At 43.5% G+C, this 25,666-nt stretch overlaps 1 protein-coding gene across 1 annotated transcript; it reads right to left on the reverse strand.

Moving 5' to 3' along the window:
* Positions 1–6,315: 6,315 nt before the first annotated feature.
* Positions 6,316–21,312, reverse strand: Znf454 (zinc finger protein 454). Its single transcript, XM_035447803.1, has 5 exons — positions 21,280–21,312; positions 18,359–18,485; positions 17,439–17,528; positions 12,334–12,336; positions 6,316–7,646 (listed from the first exon to the last, which is right to left on the reverse strand). Exons 1-5 carry the CDS (start codon positions 21,310–21,312, stop codon positions 6,316–6,318), a joined length of 1,584 nt encoding a protein of 527 aa, XP_035303694.1.
* Positions 21,313–25,666: the final 4,354 nt, after the last annotated feature.

Consider the following 25,666-nt stretch of genomic DNA (forward strand, 5'->3'; position numbering starts at 1 on the left):
CAATCCGAAGAAATGTCAACACATTGGTGTATGTGAGGGAATGAAGAACAGCTGGGCTTTGTTCAGGGGGTCCAGGAATAGTCTTGTTTCTGTGATGAGGATTATTGTTTTTGTTTTTTTTTTTCTTGAGACAAGGTCTCACTATGTAGCTCTGGCTGTCCTGAACTCACTATATAGAATGGTCTGGTCTCCAAATCACAGAGATCTGCCTGCCTCTATCTCACGAGTGCTAGAAACAAAGGTATGTGTAGCTATTCCAGGCTTAATTTTAAATTATAAGGATGGCTATAAGAGCTCTCCCACACATGTTCTTGGAATGCCTCTGGAAGCTGGGCATGAGGCACATGGAGGAAGCTATTGGAGTACCATGCATGGACTTCCACTTTTTACTAATCTTTCTTTGACAGAGATGGTGTTTAGTTAGGGGTTTTTGTTTCCCTTGTTTGTTGTTTTTAATGTATTGAGTTAGCTGTTTTAATTTATAGTGAACTCTCCAGTATTCAAGGTGCAGAACTAATTTTTGAAAGTGAGCCGCACTTCAATGGACAGATGCTCCATGGTATGTTTTGACCTTGAGGTACAATACTTTAGCATTCTGAAAACAACACAGGCTTCTCTTTAGAATATTTCTGCTGTCTAGATTCCCCTGCCTCACTTCATGTGCTCCTAGTTCTCCCACAATTCAAAGGGTGGCATCACATTTGCCACTGAATGCTTTCTTAGGTTCCTGTCCTGTTTGAGTTCCCAGAAAGGTATAATGTGTCCTCTCGAGAAAGCCTCGTCCATGTGGCTGATTTCTTCCAGGGCCAGTGAACCATGGTCTGAATAAAGGTTTTCTTGCAGCTACTGTTTTGTGTTTCTCTGTGTGCAGTGAGTTTTGATTTCAGGTTGAAAGCTTCTCCACCTTTTTTTCCTTTTGCATCCGTGTGGTTCCCCCAAAGCTTTGACCTAGAATGATTTCTATTGTTTTCACTGACCATACCTCATGGACCCCTCACCAGCTGATGTTACTGACTGGAATCCTGGCCTCCTGCCAAAGCCCCCCCTTCCTGTCCAGTCATCCCTGTCCCCTGGTGGGAACTCCTCAATACACAACGAGGTCCACCTTCCTCCTGTGGTTTTCTCATGTGTGTTTCATTGTTGGCTTTCTCCTTATCATGACCAATTTCGTATAGAGTGATAGAGCCTCTGTTATTGGGAACTTGCCATATTTAATAGATACTTATATTTAATACGTATTTTATACATCCATGAGGCTTCTTTGTTTCTTTCCTTTCTGAATTTGTCAGTGTAACCGAGTTGTGACATAGACAAGAGGTTTCTCATCTGAAATTCCTCCTCTTAGTTCTTCCTTTTTTGTGCTCGCTGGGGGACTGACAACTCCCCAATGGTCTCCTTCCTAGCTTTGGATTACCAGATATCTGGTCAATCAAACTGAACCCTCAAATAGAGTTTTGTGGGGTTTTTTTTCCCTTCAAATTTGTGAATCTTACAAGGGATTCTGCTAATATGGGTTTTTCCCCCCTGTGGAATAAGAGCCAGACTAATATATACCAGTTATTCCTGCTGGTATATATTATAGGGCCCAGCAAGAGTGGAGTTCTGGATCAGAGGCTTAGTCCATATCTATTATGATTAGTTTTTCTGTCCAGCATGAGCTGCTCAAATCAGAGAAAGGTTGCCCTTGACACAAGCTTCATTCACCTGTTCATAACCTTTCTTCCCATGGAAGCTGCTGAAACTTGCATGTGTGAGGTTTTTTTATATATTATAGTAATATGCTTATACTTTCTCAACAGTGTGAAATTTTGTCACACGTATTCTAGTTTTGTCACATGTGACATGTTTGCTTCTTGGAAACTTCCGCCCAATAATCCATTACACATACTGCTTTTTCACTTTATTGAGTGAATTCTAGTTAGCAAATATACCATTCCCCCAAGTTTGACTTTAGTTGCTTCTTTAGTTATAAGATATTCAATTTTTTCTTGGGGGGGGGGTTCAAGATAGGGTTTCTCTGTGTAGCTTTGGAGCCTGTCCTAGGACTAGCTCTTGTAGGCCAGGCTTGTCTCAGACTCACCGAGATCCACCTGCCTCTGCCTCCCAAGTTCTGGGATTAAAGGCATGTGCCAACACTGCCTGGCTAAGATGTTCAATTGTATATAAATTTCTTTCATTATCTAATAGAATGAACGATCTTCAGAAATACCCTTAACTGCTTGGCATGATGGCACATGCTGGAGGGAGAATCAGAGTTCAAAGCCAGGCTCAACAAAGTTGGTTCAAGGCCAACCTGGACTACATGAGACCCCCATTTCAAGGAACAAAGAAAATCAACAGCAAAAATGAAATACTCTTTACTATTCTGAATGGTTCTATTTCTAAATGTAAAAATTTCCCTAGTTTTCGTGTCTTGGGATTTAGAGTTGGGGGCTGCTTTGAGTGCTAGATGGACAAAATGAAATGGTGATAGTTCTCATTAGTACCTTTGGCAATGAAGCAACTTCATCCAGGGGATCCAACTCCCTCTCCTTGCTTCCACAGCACCAGGCAAGTGCAAGATACACACATAAACATGCAAGCAAAACACCCATACACACAAATAGCAAACAGAGAAAAGTTGAGATTAGGTCCATTTTACCCCTTACTAGATGGATGACCTTGGCCAAGATAATTCATTTCTCACAGTTAACAACATCACAGTCTCCTTGGGGGCATCAGATCACCTGGAGCTGGAATTACAGGCAGTTGTGAGCCATGCGATACTGGTGCTGGGAACCTAACCTCTGGAAGAGCAGCAAGTCCTTGTAACTTCTAAGCTAACCTCCAGCCACCAGACATCTAGAGAGAGAGATACCACAAATTTGGATGGAGAGGATCTAGAAGGGAGGAGAAAAAAACATAACCAAAATATAATGTATGAAAAATTTAATGAATCAAAGAAAGCACACTAAAATACAAAAAAAAGACTTAAAAAATCTCTAATGTAGACCATACTATGCTAACATATAAGAGATGTGTATAGCTATCTTGACAGTGATAAGATCTTTATGACAACACCAGTGTTGTCAATGACACTGGCACTTCTGATGTGTCTTCCCTCTGGTCAGCTCAGCAGGATGAAGGAAAGCTCTGAATGGAGGTGGCTCTTTAGGTCACCACAGTCCAGATGAGTGACTGAGGAGACTGACATTGCAAGCAAATTCAGCACCTTCTCTGCTACTGACAGGTTACCTGGAGACAGTATCATGAGTGTTGGGAGCCATCTCTGTGCTCCATGTGGAGCCCAGAGGGTGATTGGGATGTGTGAAGAGAGCTGCTGAAAATGTGTCATGGACAGCTTGCAAACTGTAATCCTGAAAGGTCACAAGCCCTGGTCCTTCTGCCTGGCTAGTGGTCCATAAGTGGTCAGTCATTAAGACTATGAAATCTAAAGATGGCAGGAATTTCTCTTCCTAATTTCAACAGCCTTGAAATTAACCTGACTAGCAGGAGGTGGAGAAAGCCCTTCTCAATATGCCAAAGTCTTGTCTAAAACCAGGGAGATCAGAAGAGAGCAAGTGGGAGAAACCTTTTTTTTTTTTGAGACAGGGCCTCTCTATGTAGCCTGAAACTCAGAGATCTGCCTGCCTTACCTCCTACCTCCTGAGCACTGGGATTAAAGGCCTGTTACCACCATTTCTGGCTAGAACACATTCATCTTAAGGTCTCTGAAAATGCACACTAGGGGTCAAAGGTGATGTTGGGGTAGTCCCATCAGCCATGTTGATAGTTCATGCTACTTCAGATTAGAAAAGAATAGAAGAGTAACTAGGAAATGGTTCTCCTCATTAAGGCAGGACAACACCCTGCCAATCATCTGGTAGAACATCATAATGCCACTGTCCAGCCAAGCACCACTACAAGACATTCAAGTTGGCCCAGGTATATTTAACAGGCTACTTACTGCCTTTCTGCTCCACAGAAAGGGACGAGTGAACAAGCATAATTTTACAAGGTGCACCCGAGGAAGATAAGATCAGAGAAATGGAGATTGCGGCCACCCTCCTAGGCTGCCACTATCATAAAGGAGATGGTTACCTTTTCTATTAACGAAAAAGATGAACAGCAAACTTAGAAATGTGACTCTCAAGCTGCACACTTAGCAGCCTGAGACAGGAAGATCACCATATATTTGAGGCCACCTTGGACTTAGTGAGTTTTGGATAGATAGGCTTGGTTTACAGAGACCTTTGTGTTAAAAAAAAAAAAAAAAAGCCAATACAAAACAAAAAGGAACTTGCAAACTCATAGAGACTCAAGGTAAAGGAGAGGGAGGGTTTGTGTGCGTAAGGGCCCAGCAGGTCATATGGATAGTGCTGGAAGCAGACATCAGTAACAGGGAACATGATGCTGTAGGTTAACACACAATCTGCAGGTCCAGCCGGGCGAGACTGCAGATGGAAGAGTGGGTGCACACCCTTGGGAGTGCCATGTAACCTCTTGAAATGCCCCTTTACATACATAATGGAGAACACATGTATTCACATGAGAGGCCTGCCCGCATAGGTGGGCTTTATTTGCTGAAAACTGAACTCAGGCTTTGAAGTGTCCAAAGCTTCCAGGTCTATGATACAACCTAGAGTCTAACACAATATAGAATTCCCCCTACTTTAACTGAGGGCAGAGATGACCACTTTAGGGGACAAGACTGCCCGGCTTCATAAACGGCACTTCCACAAATAAGGAAGCAGGAACTTCCCTCCTGGAACGAGGTTACTGACTCCTCCATCTTTATTGTGGAGCACACACCACCTTGCAATAGTACAGATTCTTTGTACCTTGTGGTGTGGAAGAGTGTCTCCAGGGCCTGCATATAGGAGATGCATGGCTGTGACTGTGATGTCTACAACAAAAAAATTGAGAGATTAATGAGAGTGAAAGACCTGCCTGTAGGATTAGCTTGTCACAGCCTTTTGGGCCTGGGTCTTGCACAGGCCAGAGAATGTCAATGGTGCTACTGTTCATCTCAGGACCCATGGAATTGCTCTATATGTTGTTCACCACTGTCAGAACAATAGTCTTTAAATGGTAGGGTGCCTCATTAGAGGAAAAGAAATGAACTTGCAAACATATAAGCAGAAATTATAGGTATATTGCTTTTATCAACACAGAATATCTTCAGAAACCCAGACAAAAGTAGGACAAGGATCTGGATGTACAGTTCAATAATATGGGAGTGGCAGATATACTCTAATACAGTAGCTGTAGCAATGACCAGGAATAAGTAATGAGTCAGAGCATCTGAAAATTGGCTGTAGAGCCCTCATCTCATGTCAATTGTATATGGGGAGATGGCAAGTCACAAAAGTGGAAGTGGCTAGGAATGCCAGCCATAACTAGATGGTAGGAACAAACCCACCTGAAAGCCCCTGACTCCTGTGGATAGTGTAACTTTACTATGGCTTGGAATGGCTAGAGGGTAATGGCTACCAGGAAAAAGCCCAGATTTAGGTATTACCAGTATCGTAGTTAGCTGAGGTCTTGTACAGTGCTTTTGATGACTCTTTGCCTCTAGAAAGAGATTGAGTTCTGAAAGCTGGATTTAGGTGTGAAATCCAGTATCATGGACTCTGCTGATTTTGCAATTCAGATTTACTTATGACTGAGGTCCATGGTGGTGATAACAAGGAACAAGGTAATAACAGTTGGAGCTAAGTAAGAAGAGGGTCCCATGATTCAAATGGACCTTCCTAAAAGAACACGGGTAAGAAGCAAGTGGGCAGGTAGACCCAGGAGGTTTGACAAAAAGGTGTTTGAAACAGCAGAAATCATAAGCATGATTTAAATGATTCTTGACACATGCACAGGTGACTAACTGCAACTTCTTTACACTAGGCATCAGGGTTGTGGGTGAGAGGAGACAAAAGGTTCTATTAAAGGTGGCAGCTTTCTTATAGAAGAAAATCTAGAATAAAATGCATATAGACCATTTCTTACTTTTTTGTCCATTTGCTTCTCAGTATTAATTTTTATAATTTTCTTAACAAATTGTGAATTCAATAAACTGACATTATACTTTTAATGAAGTTTTATTTTGGTTCTAATACTTGGTAATTCAGGCCAATAAGAAAAAGGTACTACTATCCAACCGAGGCAGCACTAAAGAGAAATACCATCCTTAATGCTCTCAAAACCCATGGCATTGTGACACTTGGCTTCTAGTAATTAGAGCCATTGTAACAAAAGACTTCATTGTGACTCTTCATGTGTTCTCTTATATTCAATAGTTAATGTCATCACTCCCACAGCACTTCCATACGAACCGCATTCCTATCATTTTTCTCCAGTGTGATGCCTCTGATGCTGAATGAGGTTTGCAGTCTGGTTGAAGGCTTTCCCACATGTGTTACATTTGTAAGGTTTCTCTCCCGTGTGAATCCTCTGATGCTGAGTGAGGTGTGTGCTCCGTATAAAAGCTTTTCCGCAGATTTTACATTTGTACGGTTTTTCTCTTGTATGAGTCCTCTTATGTTGGGTAAGGGCTGAGTGGTCACTGAAGGCTTTCTCACAGATGTTACACGTGTAAGGCTTTTCCCCAGTGTGAGTTCTCTGATGCTGAGCTAGGGCTGACTGGTCCCTGAAAGCTTTCTCGCACAAGCCACACCTGTAAGGTTTCTCTCCCGTGTGAATTTTCCGATGTCGAGCAAAGGATGAATTGTCCCTGAAGGCTTTGCCACATTCACTACATTTATATGGCTTCTCCCCAGTGTGAATCCTCTGGTGTTCGGTAAGGGAAGAGTTCACTCTGAAGGCCTTTCCACATTCGTTGCATTCAAAGGGTCTCTCTCCAGTATGTATTCTCTGGTGCTGAAGAAAACTTGTACTCTGGTTGAAGGCTTTCCCACAGTCGTTACATTTATAGGGTTTCTCGCCACTGTGAATGTTCTGGTGTTTGGTAAGATGTGCTCTGCAGACAAAAGCTTTGTCACAAATGTTGCACTGGAAAGGTTTCTCTCCAGTGTGTATTCTCTGATGGTGGGAAAGATGTATGTTCCGGATAAAGGCTTTCCCACAAACTTTGCATTCAAACGGCTTTTCTCCAGTATGGATTTTCTGGTGGTAGGTAAGCGAAGAGCTCACTGAGAAGGCCTTGCCACAGTCCTTACATTCATATGGCTTCTCACCAGTGTGAATTCTTTGGTGATGGATAAGGTGTGTGCTCTGGTGAAAGGCTTTTCCACATTCTCGACATTCATAGCGCTTTTCTTTAATGGACGTTTTCTGACTTGTGTTGAGCTTCTCAGTATGAATTTCCTGATGTTTCTTAAAGGTGAAACTCTTAGAGAAGGCTTTTCCACACTCACTACATTCAAACGCTTTTTTGCTTGCTTGAGATCTCTGACTTTGAATGGGTAATGAGCTCACTGTGCAGCCCTTCTCAGACACCTCAGCTTGCTGCTCACTGAGCTTTGATGGAGTGTCCTGTTGGGTGAGGCCCACTTGCTGCAACCTGACCTCCTGACCCTCCTGGTACTGCCAGTCTAACAGGTTAGCACATTCCCGGTGAGTCTCTCTGGTGACGCTCTCCTTCATTATCCATTGATCTGATTCTTTTTTAGAGATATCTGCCCTGAGACATTTCTTACTCATGGTCATTGTAATCCCTCCTGAAAGATAATGAAAACACAAATGCCACTTTTACCCTGGTGAAACAGCTTGATGGAATGAAATGAAATGTTAGCCTGTTAACAATGCTAACAAAGAAACTGCAGCTGAAGACTTAAACTGGTGACATGAAGGGGAAAGAGCCAGAGATGTGAACACAGGAGTATGGCAGATGCTTCTTTAATGCTATACCTAAGGCAGGAGTGTTTGGGAGTTTGATTTCAAAGATCCTGCACCTGAGTTGGAATCCCGAGAACCATGTTCATTTTGTTTGTCATTAAATAGATTTTATCTGACTTTTAAATCTCAAAGATATCTAAAATAGGGCAATTTTGATTCATGCTTGTAATCCCAACATTTGAGAGGTTGAGGCAGATGGACCACAATGAGGCTAACCTAGGTTAAAGAATAAGATTTGAGGGATGCCTGCCATTGGATTGATGACTATCCCAGTTGTCAGTGGAGAGCCTTTATCCAGTGTCTGAGAGAGGAAGATTCAGAGACCTACAGTCAAACATTGGACTGAGCTCAAGAAGTCTTGCTAAGGAGAGGGAGGAGGGATTGTAGGATCCAAGGAGTCAGAGACATCACAGGACAACCCACAGAAATAGCTAGCTCGGCTCGTTGGAACTCACAGATTCTGAACCAACAACCAGAGAGCCTGCACAGGACTGACTGAATCTATGTGACAGTTGTGTAGCCTGTTCTATTTGTGGGACTCCTAGCAATTGGAGCAGGGGTTGTCCCTGGTGCTTTGGCTGGCTCTTGGGAACCTATTCCTCATGCTGGATTTCCTTGTCCAGCATGGGTACAGGGGAGGAGCTTGGTCTTATGGCAGCTTGATATGTCATGCTTTGTTGATGCCCATGGGAGGCCTGCCCCTTTCTGAGTGGATACAGAGGAGAGGTGATGGGGAGAAGGGGCAGAGGGCAGGTGGGGGGAGAGAGTGGGAAGAGAGAAGGGAAGGGAGACTGCAGTCCGAATGTAAAATAAAAAATAAATTAAAAAAAAAAGATTTGGGGGATGGACAGATGGCTTAGTGGTTTAGAACATTGGCTGCTCTTCCAGAAGATCCAGGTTCAATTCCCAGCACCTACATGGTAGCTAATATATGTCTGTCTGTTACTCCAGTTCCAGAGCATCCAATGCCCTCTTCTGGCCTTTGCATGGACCAGGCACACATGTGGTACAGAGACATATCCACACACATAAATAATAAAATCGAGAGAGAGAGAGAGAGAAAGAGAGAGAATCATAAATTTGAATGGGGAGGATCTAGAAGGGAGGAGAAAAAATAATCAAACTATAGTGTATGAAAAATTTTATGAATCAAAGAAAGCACACAAAAATACCAAAAAAGTCTTTTAAAAATCTCTAATGTAGACCATACTATGCTAACATACAAGAGGTGTGTGTAGCTATCTTGTCCAGTGATAAGATCTTTATGACAACACCAATGTTGCCAAAACAACACCCTGAACCTAGAGGTCAACACTCGGTAGGAAGAAACCCTCAAGACCAAAACCAATGTTTTTATATTTTCTAGACTTATTTGAGTATGGATACTCAATCAGAATCAGAAGTTTACTTGTCCCTTGGCTGTGTGAAGTGCTCATCTATACTAATGAAATAAGGATGTTCAACTGCACATACAGAAGTGATGGCCCCAAACATGACATTGTGACATCTACACAAGGAAAACACCCTGTGACACAGAAGAACAGAAACCTAGGAACAAAGTCCACTTGTTAGCATCTAGTATTTCCAGGAAGGGGACTCTGTGACTCTGGGGGAGACAGCATAATGATCACTTACAAATGGGATTTTTAGCAGAAAAGTAGACATAGCCCCATGGATTATCTGACCAAATAATCTGTTGCTTTTGGTCTTGAGGTACATGACAATTCCACACCTATTCAACAACCTTCTTACTTTGACTCATGGGTATCATGATATTATGAAGTCGAGTTTGAGATTTCATGCCATTTTCTGCCTTCTAATAAGTCTAGTTAAAGCTTTGAGATATGTAATAGTAAGGATTAGATACTAAATACCGATAATGTAGGTTCAAGGAAATCCTATCAAGAACAAGCTCTTCTTCGCACTTCCCATTCCCACTCATCCCAGATAATCTTCCATTGAGAACCACAAAACAACCATAACTAAATAATATCTAGAAGAGAAAAGCAAGCAAGTACATTTAAAGCTTAAATCACGAGCTCAGAAGATACCCCCTACTTTAAACAAGCATGGTCAAAACTAAAGTTCATCTGGGTACATCACTGAAGAATGACTGAAAGCCAAAGGGCATTTGGAAAGTGGCTCCAGTGGTCAAGTTACGGTACCTGTAATGGGACAAAAACAAGTCTTGTCAATGCAAACCACAGAACCCAGAAGACAGTGAAATAATATCACAAGTATTAAAAGAACCTAATTGTCAAACTCAAAAGAAAAGTTGACCAAAATGAGAAAACATTTCTGAAGAATAAACATGAAACAGAAGTAGCCTACAAGTAAACAAGAGACAGTGCCAACAGCTGGCCTAAGTTCAAAGCAAACCACAAGTGTCCCTGACAGATGAAAAAAAAATCAAGCATGTGGAAATACAGAAATGTAGGAAAAAGTAGTAGTAAATTTTGGACAATAATTTTTTTGGAGGTATCCCAGGCCAGCCTTGAGCTCCCTATGCAGCCAACAATGACCTTGAACTTCTAATTCTCTTACCTTTACCTCCCAAGTTCTGGGATACTAGGCATACCACAGACACAAGGCCCGGGTTATGTCGTGCTGGGACTGAACCAGGGCTTGGTGTATGTTAGGCAAGTACTCTACCCACGGAGCTACATTCCGAGTTCTGTGTGAGAATTAGAACAACTAAAAACATCATTTTGGATAATAAGAAGCTAGTTTTAAGTATTACATATACCACTAAAAGGCAAAAGACCATAAATCAACAAACCAATATAGGACAAAAGTAAAACAATAAAAACAATCCAAGAGAAGGGAAGAAAGATAAAAAAGAATTCAAAGCAGGTGAATAAACAGTATAAATAGAGTCGTAGACATCAAACTCCACACACAGAGTAACTAATCTAAATAAATAAAGCCCAAATGCAGGGCATTAGAACAGAAATAGGAAAATGCAGACACTGAAACAGTAAAGATAAAAGAGTGGAAAGGACTTAAATGTAAAAGAAAGATAGGTGCTTGTATTAGTATCAGACATATCCCACATTAGAGAAAACAAAGAGGCGACACTCCAGGAATGTGTGTACATATAGGACAGAACTTCAAAATATTCCAAGTGAAAATCAGAGCGAACAGAACGAAAGTGATACACGTCTACATAACTGGCACATCAAAGGAGAAATCATGACAACATTTAGAAGTCTTTTCAACTGAATGGTGCTGTCAGTACAGATACAAATGGGAGCTCACAGGACAACTAAAGCTTCCAAACATAGGAAATAATGGGTATACTGACTACTAATATCAAGAGATTAGAAAAAAGAGAAAATCCCATCAGTCTTTTGACAGGTGCTGGGAAGGCAGCTGACTCAATTCAAAGCAAATCATGAAAAACTCCCAGAAAAGCAGGAGAGAAGTCTTGTAATTCAATAAAGAGGACATACATGAACCACATTAACCACTGTTAATTGTAAAATATTAACAATGAAATACCTCCGTGAGACTAGAATGAAATAACCAAGCTGCTATTACCTTTTCTATTCAATACTAAGCTATAAGTCATAGTACAAGGTAAAGAAAAAGTAAATAGAAGACTAGGCACACAGCTCAGTGGGTAAGAGTGCTTACTGCACAAGCACGAGGACCAGAGTTTGAATCTCCAGCACTCAGTGTGGGAAGGGAACACAGGAAGATGGCTGGCTGGCGGTCAGCCTAGCTACAGGTTCAGAGAAAGACTCTCAAAGGAGTAAAGTTGAGAGTGACAGAGCAGGACATGACGCCTTCCTCTGACTTCGTCTATACATGCACATATACCTCACACACACAAACTATGCCCTCAAATAACAATGATGACAATAAAGTACATAATAGCTTGAATTAGAGAAGCCTGTAGTCTCAGCACTCAGAAGGCAGAGGCAGGAGAATCACAAATTCAAGGTCAACCGGGGCTATATAAAGAGTTCCAGACTAGCTTAAGTTACATAGTAAGACCCTACCTCAAAAAATCAAAATTGAGTTGGGCAGTGGCGGCACATGCCTTTAATTCCAATACTCGGGAGGCAGAGACAGGTGGATCTCTGTGAGTTTGAAGCCAGCCTGGTCTACAGAATGAGTTCCACAACAGCCAGAGCTACATGGTCTTATACTAACTCAAAAAAAAAAAATCAAAATTGATTAAAATTTGGAAAAGAAAAAATAAAAATGTCATCATCTGACATGACTATGTTTATATAAAATGCAAAATAAGAACTAATTATGGAATATAAAAACTATAGTATATCACATACCAACAATAAATTAGAAAGTGATACTCCCAAAAGATGAATACTTACATCAAAAGCAACAACATTGTGAAGTAAATAGGGCATAACAAAAGATGGACAGGACTATATCCCTCAGACAATAACATTTCCAAGAAATTAACAAAAGCCTAAAAACAGGAGGAATATACCATAGTCAAAAGAATGGGAAACTCTGAATTCCCCACTTAAACTACACACTCTGGGAAATTCTGTCCAAAATCTTAACAGAAATTTTGCAGACACTGAATGGGCAAACTTAAAATTCTGAATGCAATAATCAGCAAAGCTGGAAAACTTGTGTTGACGAGTATAAGACTCACTACAACTCTAGAGTAATTGGAAGTGTTAGAACTATGTAGGGGACAGTGTAAGCCATGCCTGCTAGAAGCTGGCTACAGGTGTGCCTGACCATGCCTGTCAGGGTGTGGTCAAGGTGAGGTCAGGATGACTCATGATAGGTTTTTAAGGGGCTGCAAGGCACATGGGAGTTTTCTCTCCGGCCTCCCTGACTTGCTGCCCCTGGCACGCTCTGGCTTGAGTTTGTCGGGTATTTATCTAAGTAAAGATATCTTAACTTTATTTAGAAGTCCAGATCTTCTCGTAATAGAACTGCATGAGATTGAACAGAGAGTGAAACGTGATGGCCCAGAAACAGACTCATAGACCAGATTATAGGACCTGGAATTGGCCTACACATTAGCAATCAGAGTGTGCCTGACAAGGGGAGGGCACAGTACCTTGGGGAGAAATGGTCCTTTTAGTAAGTGATCCTGGTCAGCTGAATACCCAGAGAGAAAGTAAAATTGTGGGCCTAAAGATGGAAGATAAAATAGTAAAGCTGTTAGAATAAACAGATTTTCATTAGCTTAAGATACCTTCGAAAAGGACACAAGTGGCGGGCAGATGGCAAGGTGGGGAAAAGTGCTTCAAGCCTAATTCCCAGAACTCAGCTACAAAGGCAGACATAGGGGTTTGCATCTATAGTCCCAGCACTCCTATGGGGAGACAGGACATGGCAACAGGAGTACTGTCCAGGACCTTGCAGGCCAGCTAGCCTAGAGTACAAGTGCAGCAGCAGAAACAGGAGAGACCCTGCCTCAAAAGCAAGGAGAGAATCTAATCCTGAAAAGCTGTCTCTGACCTCTTCCCCCTCTACAATACATTTTTAAAAAGACACAAGCATAGACCAAAGGAAGGAAAAGAACTGTAATGCATTAAGCTACCTTAAAATTTGAAAACTTGTACCTATCAGACGGCATCGTTGTTCAGAGTGGGAACTGAAACACTCACTAGACCATCCTCCAAATCAAGAAGAGAAGGCCAGGGAGCTAAACAGAAAGGGAGAGAAGTCTTACAGATCCTTTATACAAGAAGATGCTCAGGTGTTTAAATAAATAATAAGTATAATAAGACTCATTGTCGCCACCAGCTGAGAAGCTCCACACATCCTCCAGAATGCTGACACACTCCAAGGCTGTAAAAGGATGTGAGCTCCCTATTCCGCTAGTTGGAATATAAGTCAGCACAAACACTGGGAAGTTCCTTCGCTAGGTCTACAAAGACTCAAAAGATGCATAAGCACAGGATGTCTCAGGGACACATGGGGCAAAACACGTGCACAAACGTTTTCTATAAGCCGAAGAAAATGTCACAGTAATCATTACCTAAGAGCTTCGAGGCGGAAGGGAAACAGATGCCAAGCAGAAACCCCACCCTGCGACCAGTTTCTGTGGTAAATCATAATAGGGCCATGAGGGTGAGCCAACTGCAGCTGCCTGTCACGTGACTTGGAAAAAGGCTGGCAGACACAGAAGAGTGAAGTCTGCACAACCCCATTTACATAATTCAGAAAGAATAAAAATAAATGTGTTACCATTGGGTCAAAAGAAAGAGAAAGGACTGGGGGGGCAGGGGTTACAGGGGTGACAGTAATTTTTCTTTTTTATATGAATATTGATTATACAAATGTGTTCATGCTGTTAAAAATTTATTGGATTATAAATATGTGTATTTTTTCTGTACTACATATTACTTCGAAATTAGTTTACTTCAAAAAATCTAGGATAGGACCAGGGAAATGGCTCAGTGGGTAAAAGTGATTTTAAATATCAGAAGTCATGTCTCAACACCATGTTCTATTCAAAGAAAATCTAGATTGACCTTTACCAAAAAAACAAACAAACAAACAAAAAACCCACAAAAAAAAGACAACAAAAAAACACCAAGGTAGAGAATGATAGCAGTTCTTGGGGGATACAACTCAAAGACTACTGGGAATGAAAAGTTCAGCGTTATCTCACAGGCAAAATTTAGGGATCCAACCAGGATGCTAGTCAGAACACTTGTAGAGGTCAGAGGTTAACGCAGGGTGGCTTCCTCAATCACTTCCTACCTTATTTTTGAGACGAGTGTCCTGAACCTTGAGCTTGCTGTTTCACTAGACTGGCTGGGCAGTGGACCCTAGGAGTCTCCAGTCTCTGCTCTCCAATGCTGGGGCTACAGATGTATTCTGTCATGTACAGCTTTTGCCCAGGAAATGGGGATCTGAAGTCAGGCCCTCTTGTTTATGCAGTGAGCATTTACACACCAAGCCATCTCCCAGTCTTAACCTCATTAATGTTTAGCTCCTAGAAGAATGAGCTACTAGGAGGCAGGGTGTGGTTGGAGGAAGCATTTTACTCCTGAGTATGTCTTGCTCCTTACCTCTTCCTGTTTTGTCCCTTAGCTTCCATGCTTTCCTCCTCCTTCCTCTGTGGTGTTTCTGTCTTGCCATGGGGCCAGCTCACCATGGACTACAAACTCTGAAACTGAGCCAGAATAAACCTTCCTTCTGGGCGGTTTCTCTCTCAGGTCTTTTGCCACATTGACAAAATGACTTGGAAAAGTAGTTCAGGAAATACCAGCACAAAACAAAGTTAGTGGGGCTGAAGAGAAGGCTCAGTCCAAATGCATTATCTCCACTGGGTGGAGTAAGCTGCAGAGTGTATCCATCACTCTTGCTTTGCCGGACATTAAAGATTAAATGTGTCAGCAATCACACATGCCTACTCCAAACTGCCCTGTGCAGCACTCAACTCACAGCTCTCTATAGCTAGTGGTCGAGAGGACAGAAAACATAAAATGCAAAACCATCTGATACGATGTTTTTCTTTCTGTGATTAAAAATAACTGTCCATGAATGAGTGTTGGCAAAGATGCAGGCACAGAGAAAAAGCCTTATTTCCTGCTGGTGGGAGTGTAAAGTACAGCCATATGAAAATCAGTATGGAGATTTCTCAAGAAAATTTAAAAATAGAATTGCCACATGACCCAGCTATCTCATGCTTGAAAAGATACCTAAAGCACTCTACATGCTCCCTCCCATATCTCATCCATGTTTATTGGTGCTTGATTCACAATAGCAAGAAAATGGAACCAGACTAGATGTCCATCAATGGGTAATGAGAATGAAAATATGATATATATTTTTATATATCATATTTTATGAAATTTTATGAAACCATAAAATTTTATGAAACCATAAAAATGCAAGTTTCGGGAAAATGGAAGGAAAGGGAAAGTATTATATTATTCGAGGTATCTCAGACTCAGAAGGAAAAATTACATGTTCTCACTCATTCCATCCCAGCCTGTGTGTTTCTATGTGCTGTATATGCGTGTGGATATAGGTTATGAAACAAGAAAGGAAACCATGAGAGGGAGAAAGAGAAGGGGTGGGCAATGGGACGTATATATGCAACGTAAAAGTGGAAAGGAGGTTGGGGAGGGTAGGTGAGTATGGGAGAGGGGTCAGAGAGATGGGGTAAAGAGGATGAGGATCAACAAAATCAATGTTGTTTGAAAATACTGTAATGAAACCTAGTGCTGTGTATGCTAATTGAAAAATAACTGTCTATGCTAAGGCAAGAGTAATGGGCACAACAATGGAAAAATTTAATCTAACACAGCTGAGCAGCCCTTGTCTGAAGTACCTGGGAAGAGAGTGTTTCACTTTGGGGGTGGGGGTTGGGCAGATGTCTGCACAAGCATAAAGAAAAACCGTAGGGATGGGGCCCAAGATTGAACATGAAACCCCTCATGTTTATGTACACTTTACGTGCACACAACCTAAGGTAATTTTATAGAATGGTTTCAGTGTCTGAGTTCTGACTGTGACCTATCATCTGAGGTCAGATGTGGTGGTTTGTCAGTACTTAAAATGTTGGAGATTTTGGGCTGGCAAGATGGCTCAGTGAGTTAAGGCATTTGGTTGTCAAAGAACATCAAATCCATAGAATATTCTATAGTGGCGAGTTAAAGATTTTATTTCCCTATACTGGGGATCGAACCTAGGACAGTTAGTTTTCAATCTTCCTAACGCTGTGACCCTTTAATATGGATCCTCATGTTTGTGGTGACCCTTAACCACAAGATTGTTTTTGTTGCTACTTCATAATTGTAAATTTGCTACTGCTATGAATCGGTAATGTAAATATCTGTGTTTTCCAATGATCTTAGGTGACCCCTGTGAAAAGGTCATTCAACCCCCAAAGGGGTCTTGACCTTGAGAAACACCGACCTAGGACCTCATGCATGCTCTATCACTGAACTGTATATCAGTGGTAGATTAAATATTTTTAACAAATGCAATTTTGAGTTATGATAGCTAATTTTTATCAAACATTGAGTCCTAGACATTTGAGATGGATATCAACTATAAAATATAAATCTCTGACTATTTCACTGGATTACAGTGAAAAATAGTCATAAGAGGTCTTAAAAGATACTTTACAGGTCAAGTGTGGTGGCGCACTTCTTTAATCCCAGCACTCGGGAGGCAGAGGTAAGTAGATCTCTGTGAGTTCACGGTCTACATAGCAAGTTCCAGGACAGCCAGGCTATATAGAAAGGGATTCTGCCCCCCTCTCACACACACAAAAGGTGTTTTTACAATTTTTTACATTTATTTTCATTTGTGTGTATGAATGTGTGTGCAGTCTCCCTATGGAGGCCAGATGAGGATGTTGGATCCCTTGGAGGTGGAGTTAAAGACAACTGTGAGCTGCCCAGTGTGGGTGCTGGGAACTTAAGTTGGATCCTGTGGAAGAGGGGCAAGCACCCTTAAGTACAGAGCCACCTCTCCAACCCTAGATTACTAACTTATGTGAAACAAAAAGAGAAAAGAAACCATGGAAGGAAGGGCTCAGACATGTGCAGACTTCCATAATGAATGCCAGTTTGGATATGTATGCTGGGACAATGTGGCCCAGGCCTGTCACACTGACTGGACTCCTCCCAAAGTTCCACATGCATGGCTCTTACCAAGAACAAAGCCCTCTGGCGCATCCTCTGACATGCATTTGTCTGCTTTTTCCAGGTGAAAAAACACGTCTGGTTTGGATCCCAAGAGTCCTGCTTTTGAAGGAGGAAGAAAAATTGACTTTATCTGATTATAATGAAGATAAAAGTCATTGTAAGGATGATACCTGATCCTCAGAACTTTCTGGAACTGGTGATTAGACAGGAAGGGGAACGTGTGTGTGTGTGTGTGCGTGCATGCGTGCGTGCGTGCGTGCGTGCGTGCGTGCGCGTGTGTGTGTGTGTGTGTGTGTGTGTGTGTGTGTGTGTGTGTGTGTGTGTGTGTGGTGGAGTGGCTTGGACCTGACACAGTCAGTCTGTTCCCACACCCCTCTCAATTGTGATACCTCTCCAGGTGAGACTTCAGCAGAGCTCTGGGAACACCAAGGGGACAGACACATAGTAGAAATGAAGGCAGTATCACCAGCAGGCCCAATTCTAACCCAGTCTTTATGGCAGTTCAGGGTGATGCAGGATGTCCTTCTGTATATATGCTTCTCTTATTGGTTGATGAATAAAACACTGATTGGCCAATAGCCAGGCAAGAAGCATGGGGGGGGGGGAGGTACCAGGCCAGGAGAAGGCTGGGGAGAGGAAGGCAGAGAGAGGCCTCAGGGAGACGCCATGTAGAGGCTGGGAAGATAGGACAGACAGGCATTCTCTGGTAAGATAAGGCCATGTAGAAATGCATAGATTAGTAGTTATGGGTTAATAATTAAGAGAGAGCTAGCCAGTAAGAAGCCCTAGCTATCGGCCAACAGTTTAATAATTAGAATGTCTTTGGGGCTAATCGGCTGAGGGACCAGACTGGAAACTCCAGATCCTCCAGGGAGGTCTTAACAAATCCACAAAGGTGAAGGTAAATACTGTGGTGTCCAGCTTACCCAGAGAAACCAGGTTGCTGTAGTTCTCTAGCATCACATCCCTATACAAGGTCCTCTGGGCAGAGCTCAGCCGCCCCCACTCCTCCTGGGTGAAGAGCACAGCCACATCATTGAAGGTCACCAAATCCTGTAACAGAGAGCCCTTTCTTACCAACCAGGAGGTACCACAGGATAGCAGATACTGGCTGTCCTAGCAGTTCCTAGGGACCATTAGCCTGCAGGAAGCTGGTGTGTAGAGACAAGCTAGGAATTTCTTCAGCATCTCCTAGTGGCTGAGCTTTGTCCTGAAGACATACTTTGTCCCCCACTTTGATATCAATTATTGAGAAATACTGTGAACTTATTTACTTAGCCCACAACATCTCCTGTCTGTCTCCAAAACCCTAGTGTAGATGGTATAATGTCAGCATAGGTTGTACTTCCGTGTTTGTGGTAATGATGGTTTAGATAAACATATTGCACTAGTAACATAAAAGCATAATGCAGAAAGTATTGTACAGCGGCTAACTCGTTTTTTTTTGGGGGGGGGGGGTGTCGAGACAGGGTTTCTCTGTGGCTTTGGAGCCTGTCCTGGAACTAGCTCTTGTAGACCAGGCTGGTCTCGAACTCACATAGATCCACCTGCCTCTGCCTCCCGAGTGCTGGGATTAAAGAGTCGTGCGCCACCAAGGCCCTGCCTATTGTACTCTTTTAAATCATTATTTTAGAGGCTACTCTGATACGTTCAAGAAACCTTTACTGTAGAACAGTGTGGCGTGTTTCAGCAGCAGCAGCCTCACGTGTTTCATGTTTTTCACAACTGTGGATTACACTAGGAGGCCAGGTTGGATGGCTGACCCACACCATCTAAGTTGTGAGAAATGACCTCTGTGCTCAAATAATATGAGACAGCTTCACAATGCACTTCTCAGAGTGCATCCACGTCGCTCAGCGGCACAAGAGCATTGTTTTCAGTAAGTCTTACTTTTTTCTTCGACTGCTCATCTGCCCACCCCAACACCTGTGAGAGTGTACACACACACCATGGAAGTGATCATTCTGTGCAATGACACCATGTCTTCTCTGGTTATAACTCCTTCCTTCCTTGGAATTTCTAAACAAGGACAGATTCTCTCTCAGGAGCCTGAAATCTAGCATGGAAAACAGCACCTCTCACAGTGTGGTCTTCACAGGGGCTAGTGTGCACTGAGGAAGAAGGGTCAAGTAGAAGCAAAGAAAAAAATTCCTGCTTTAGCTTAAGAGAGCTTAATTAAGTTCATTACTTGTACCCAAAGTCTCAGTACACGTCAAGGAGCCAAGAAACACTGGCTGAAGTGAGCCAGGTACTGATTTATCAAGAACTGTTCATTCATCTCAGGTTTCTAACATAGTTCATAGACCTGGCACATTTTGTAGCCCTAAGTTATGTCTGCCCAATGGCAGCCAAATCACGGCAGCCTGTAAACAACATAAACAGTGTTTAACTGTTACGCCTCAGATATGGTTCATTCCTCCCACATCCGTGTGCCTGGTGTCCGGTGCAGATGGGAAGTGGGAAATATGTAAGAGGTGCGAGGGGCTTATGGGGAAGTTAGTGAGTTACTTGAGTTCCATTCTCTGAAGGGTGCAATGCCCATCTTGTGGGAATGGAGGGCTGGGGCATGTCTCTCCAGATTGCAGAGGCTCTAATGAGCATGTTGCTATAAAGTGAATTTAACACCTCCGCCACTCTTTCGTGTTTCCTCTCACCACACAACACTCCCCACACACCTTTTCTCCCTGCCTTGTGGTGCCACTTACTACATGTAACGCAGCACAGAGCCCTTGCTGCCCATGGCTGTGCAAACTTGAAAAAAAAAAAAAAAAAAAAAAAAAAAAAAAAAAAAAAAAAAAAACAAGAGCAGCCAGCAAGCTGAAACTGGTTAGTTGTTCACCCAACTTCTCACCTCCCACACATTCCTGTCCTACAAAGTTAGTTAAGGGCCTAAAAGTGAAGGGATTGGAACAGGTTTTACCAAGTGAACCTGGGGGCAAAGAGGCTGGCATCACTCAGAATACTCTTCAGCTCTGAGCTCTATGCAGAAGGCTCTCCACGGAGCCTAGGCTGGCCCTGGCTTTCAATCTTCTTTCTGCAGCCTGCCACGTGTTAGGATTACAGGTGTAAACTACCATGCCCAGGTGTGTGTGTGTGTGTGTGTGTGTGTGTGTGTGTGTGTGTGTGTGATGCTGGAGACTGAACGTAGGGCCTTTTACAGACCAGCAAAGTTCTATACCACAAAGCTATACCCCTAGCCTCTAGAAGTAGAGTTCTTTGAATATTTTTACTGACAAAATAGTCCTCCAAGGGCTGGAGAGATGGTTCAGAGGTTAAGAGCACTGGCTGCTCCTCCAGAGGTCCTGAGTTCAATTCCCAGCAACCACATGGTGGCTCACAACCATCTATAATGAGATCTGGTGCCCTCTTCTGGTGGGTATGCATACATGTAGGCAGAGCACTGTATACATAATAAACAAAGCTTAAAAAAAAAAAAAAAAAAAAAAAGTCCTCCGAAACAAGAGTTGCATAGATTCTGGAAAAGAAAGAAAGGAGTCTAGGAAACTCCACCTTGACAGGAAAAAGTTCAAATTCCTTCTCTTGGCTCCTGTCAGAGCCTGTTTTTACCATTTTGGATTCACATCTTACTGGCTAATAGAAAGTGAAAGGTTTTCATTTCAGACTATGCTAGACTCCTGCCAGCCTGTACCATTTACATGACTTATGTAAAGTTCCAAGGCCCACGGGGAAGAGGTGTGGGGTGGGAGGGAGCAACTGGGGTCAGGTGTTTGGGGAGACCAGAGTAAGAGGGAAAAGCTTCTGGCTGGAGTAAATAACCTTACACTCTTCAGGGAGCCGGGGGTGGGGGTGGGGGTGGGGTTAATTACAACACTCCTTCCCCACTCACCTGGACCAGGGCTGGGAGGTGGCTGACAGCCATTCCTTCTCCTGTGAGCTCTCTGAGGACCACCAAGCACCGAAGAAGCAGGCGAGGGGCTTTGCAACTGTGGGATTCCTCAGGCTAGAAGCATCTGCACACCTGTGATGAGATGGTTGGGTCAAAAATCACAGGGTGTGAGCCTGAACATTCATATCCCCGCATCCTCAGTGCCCCCACAGCAATGAGTTCCCTACTGCTTTTGAGAGAATTGGCCCTCCCGTTATCTGTAAGGTGACTTGCTCACCATGTCATTTCCCCTTCCCATCTTTTCTTTGGTGAGATCCTCCGTACTTCCCATCCCGCGTCTTAAACGCTTTGACTTGCCCTTGCAGAAAGCTTGCCCCAGCCACACTTCTCAAACTACCCATCCTCTGTCCTTTCCCCTAAAGGCATGCTGGGGAGTCTTAAGACATTCTTTCCTCCTGGGACAGCTTGATCCGGATGAGAGGGAAGGAGGGGTGGGGGTAAGAGTTGACTTCTTTCTCCTTGAAAAGGGAGGGGAGCTAAGCAAGCCAGATCTTCACCTCCGAAGTCTGGCATACCAAACTGTTGTGTGGGCTCAGGATTTTCCTTTTGGTGCTGGAGTCAAAGGCAGTGCATTTGCGTGGTGTGGGGTTGGAGGGGTGCGGAGAATCATTCACACAAGCCACCCTCCACTGCAGGGGCTGCACTGCAGTTGCCCCGTTCCTCAGACAGGACTTGAAGTACCACTACGAACATACTCATCAATTGGATGCAACCTCCTTCCGGAGTCTGTCCCCAGACACTATAGAGGTCCGGACCCACCCTTCTCCATATGCAATCTTCGAATCTCTCAGTTCCACCACAAGACCATTCTGTCGGTCCTTTCTCTGTGTGGAGTCAAATCTCAGTGCAGATGCTGCGAAGTTAAGGGCATGGGACCCTTATCCTCTGAAATGGACCACAACCCAGCCTTGCTCGCCGTCCCTTCCCCCGACAGACCTGACCGTCGCCCTCCCGCTTGGCTCTGGACGCCGCTGGTCACCGTGGGGCTGCCCTTGGAGGCGCCTCCATCGCGGCGACAGAGCAGAGCAGCCACATAACAGTCAGGACACAATGAGCTGGATGGAGCCTGCAGCCTGAAGCGGAATCGCGCCTGCGCATTGCTCTGGGAGCCCGGGACCCTAATTCCCACAAATCACGGGGCTGCAACTCTAGGGCTTTGAGACTCCTTTTCCCAGGGGAGAGCGGAAGGCAAAAGTGATGATGTACGCCTGCGCGGAGTGGTTTTTGTGGGTTGAACTACAGTTCCCAGAAGCCTCCGCGGGGATACTGACTGACGATTGGGTCAAGCGGGAAGCAGAGATGCAGTCGGTTACAGTGGAGACTGCTTGTGTCTCGCCGTTAAACACGGTCCAGGATGTTGCTATCTCTGGGGAACTCGACCCCGCAACCTGCGACTAAAGCCTGCAGGAACTGCGTAGGTGGGCCGAGCAGCAGGGAACGTGCTGGAAAGACTCAGGATTGTGCTCTCGACAGGCGCTTCGGTCGGTGCAGCGACCAGGCAGGGGCTCACGGTCGCCCCTCAGTGCAGCGCAGGTGGCTGTAGTGGGGCGTCTGACTGTCCCCAGATACTGGGAGATGAGAGGTGGAAGGGACAGGAGCGAAGACCCTGGAGGTCTTCTCTGGGACCGCTGGGTGGAGCCGGCGAGGATGGGGTGATAAACCAGAGCCTCCTCCTAGAGTCATTTAGTTGCCTTTGAATTCATAGTAAGTATTCATGGAGCAACTTTATAGTTAGCAAAATAGTAAAACATTACATTTAAAATCCGACTTGAGGATTGGCACTTCAGGGACTGCTGGACACCCTTTAGCATGCAATGTCAGTGACTATCCGGTACTTAAAAGGTGTCCTTCTCTCACTTAGGGAGCACACAGGTGCCAGGCACTGCGCGCAGAAGCTGGAGAAACAGTGAACGCTGCACTGGAGGGTTGGTTTGACTAGAGATGGTGGTCCATCAAACAGAAAATATTCATCAGGGGGTGACAAGACAGTAAAGTTGTGTTAGTGAGTTACAGACAGAACAGGGGTGGGGATATTTGGGAGATTTTACTTTCTTGGGAAGAGCTGCCTACAAAAAAGCTGGCTTGGTGTATTTGATGCTTAGCAAGACTAGCGTCATCGCCAGTGGAAAGGAAAGAAAACAGCTCAAGATGAGAGTGTGTGCGACCCTGAGGTCTTCATAGTCTAGCTGTGGTAGGAACATAGGATTCATTTTGTGTGATAGGAAAGAACTGGAAGTTTGAAGTGGACAGACCAGCATATCTGTATAGACTGGCCAGTTCTGAGGACAGAATCAGGGTGACAGCTAGGGATGGTGGTAGCAAAGGGATATGGCATCTGCCAGCTTGATTTCTAGCATTGAAAAGATAATCAAAACTCACCCAAAATATCAGCAAAATAAACAAATGAAAAGCCCAGACCATTGTGTGGTTGAGGGGGAGAAAGGACATTAGATCTGGAGGCTTCTGCAACATGAAGTGTGTGGCATAGCCTCCTTCCCTTCTGAAGGGACTCTGGCCAGCTTGAGCATGGTGAGCACGTTTCTGGCAGGCCTTGCCCTTCTCCCCAATTCCCTCTGCCTCGCTAAAAACTGTTAGATTGCATTCCTAAAGCTAGCCACCAAGATCTATTCCCCTATTTGGCCTCTTCCTCCTTCTGAGGAGGTCCAGCTATCAAAGTATTGAAGTACAGCAATCAGAAGCCCCCTTTGGCTCACCTAATTAATACACCCAATTAAAAGTAAACACTTCATTCTAACACAGGGGTTCCCATTTTACCTTTATAAACCTTTATAAATTTGCCTATGGGCCACGCCTGTCTCCTCTTTATCTAGATACACTCATTCCTTTGCCTCTCCAGGACAAATACTCCTGTCCCCTTTTCCTTGTCTCCTTTCTAAAGTTGAACGCAAAGTGGAGTCAGATCTAGATTGATAACAGGTAGTTTATTAAGTAATAGTACTCACAAAAGTCCACTCAGCCAGGTGGCAGGGAGAGAGAGAAAGGGCCCGAGTTCAAGCCTCTAAACTACTTAAACCTTTCCCACATCACTCTGACCAGGCCCAAGCCGACATTACCCGTGTCCAGCCCCCAAGTGGGCGTGGCCAGCATTACCTTAAACAGGATCTCCCCCTACACCTTCCCCTTCTCACTCATCCTCTGTCTCCTGTGTTTATCTCTTATTCCCTGCCTTGTCCCTCTGGAACAAATCTTTGTGCTGACAGCTTTGTCTTGGGCGTCCTGAGTCAATATGTTTCATTTCAACTTCCTCTAAGACATTTGCTTTGAGAGCCTAATGGTTCTCCTCGATGATTGTGGGTTCTGGATGGCTTTTAGCACTAATTGTGTTAGGTGTTTTCCTAAGCACTTTATTATCTAACACAAAAGCACTTAGGTTTGCATCACTAACAAATGAGGAACAGGCTCTAAGGTATGAAATGCCTTGAGCAAGGCCCCAGCAAGTGAAGTAGATAGAACCAGGAATGTCACACCTGCTGATGAAGAAAGGTGCAAAGACAACCACAATGGCTGCTCAGGCTAGCTTGGAAGAGACATGTCTAACAAAACTTCTTCTTTTTTGAGATATTTTTACTCAGAAACAATCTTATTTTGCATATCAATCCCAGTTCCCTCTCATTCCATTTTCCCATACACCCCACTGACCTCCCCACAACCTCCCATTAGCAAATAAAATGTAAAACATATGTAACAGGGTAAATAATACCTCTGAAGAGTTTTTTTTCCTGTCTTCATTATTTATTGATTTTAATTTTTTAAAATTTAAATTAGAAACAAGCTTCTAACAAAACTTCTAGTAAAAATAGTGAAAACTTCCATTTATCTGATTTATTTCTGCTGGGGCTAGTGAAAGGCATTAGGGAGTCTATAGCTTACTGTGTGTGTGTGTGTGTGTGTGTGTGTGTGTGTGTGTGTGTGTGTACTTGTAACCTCTAAACAGGGCTGGAATGTAGCTGAGTTGGTAGAGTGCTTGCATGAAGACATGCATTTGATACCCAGTGGTGTGTAAACTGGGTGTTGTGGCAATACACCTGTAATTCACTCAGGAAGTAGAGGCAGGAGGATCAAGAGTTAAAGGTCTTCCTTGGCAACACATTGAATTCAAGGCCAGTCTGGATGAGACTGTCTCAACAATTAAAAGAACCTCAAACCAAGTGTATTAACACTTTTGACATAAAATCCATGAACCTTCTGACTACCTCTGTTTCTTTCAGGAACATTTTTCATTAGGATTCAGTATCAGAATGAAAGGGATTGAGAGAAACCAAAACCAAAACTGTTTCTGTCTGCTCCCACTATGAATTTTGGATAT

This window comes from Cricetulus griseus, chromosome 7, assembly GCF_003668045.3.
Source record: "Cricetulus griseus strain 17A/GY chromosome 7, alternate assembly CriGri-PICRH-1.0, whole genome shotgun sequence".
NCBI classification, from domain to species: domain Eukaryota; kingdom Metazoa; phylum Chordata; class Mammalia; order Rodentia; family Cricetidae; genus Cricetulus; species Cricetulus griseus.

Excerpts from the sequence above, each read along its gene's own strand:
- Znf454 (XM_035447803.1), bottom strand. The coding sequence starts at position 21,312 with ATGGCTGTCAGCCACCTCCCAGCCCTGGTCCAG. Across the intron at positions 18,486-21,279 it reads ACCTCCCAGCCCTGGTCCAG|GATTTGGTGACCTTCAATGA; the intron begins GTGAGTGGGGAA and ends TCTCTGTTACAG. Across the intron at positions 17,529-18,358 it reads CAGCAACCTGGTTTCTCTGG|GACTCTTGGGATCCAAACCA; the intron begins GTAAGCTGGACA and ends CTTCAAAAGCAG.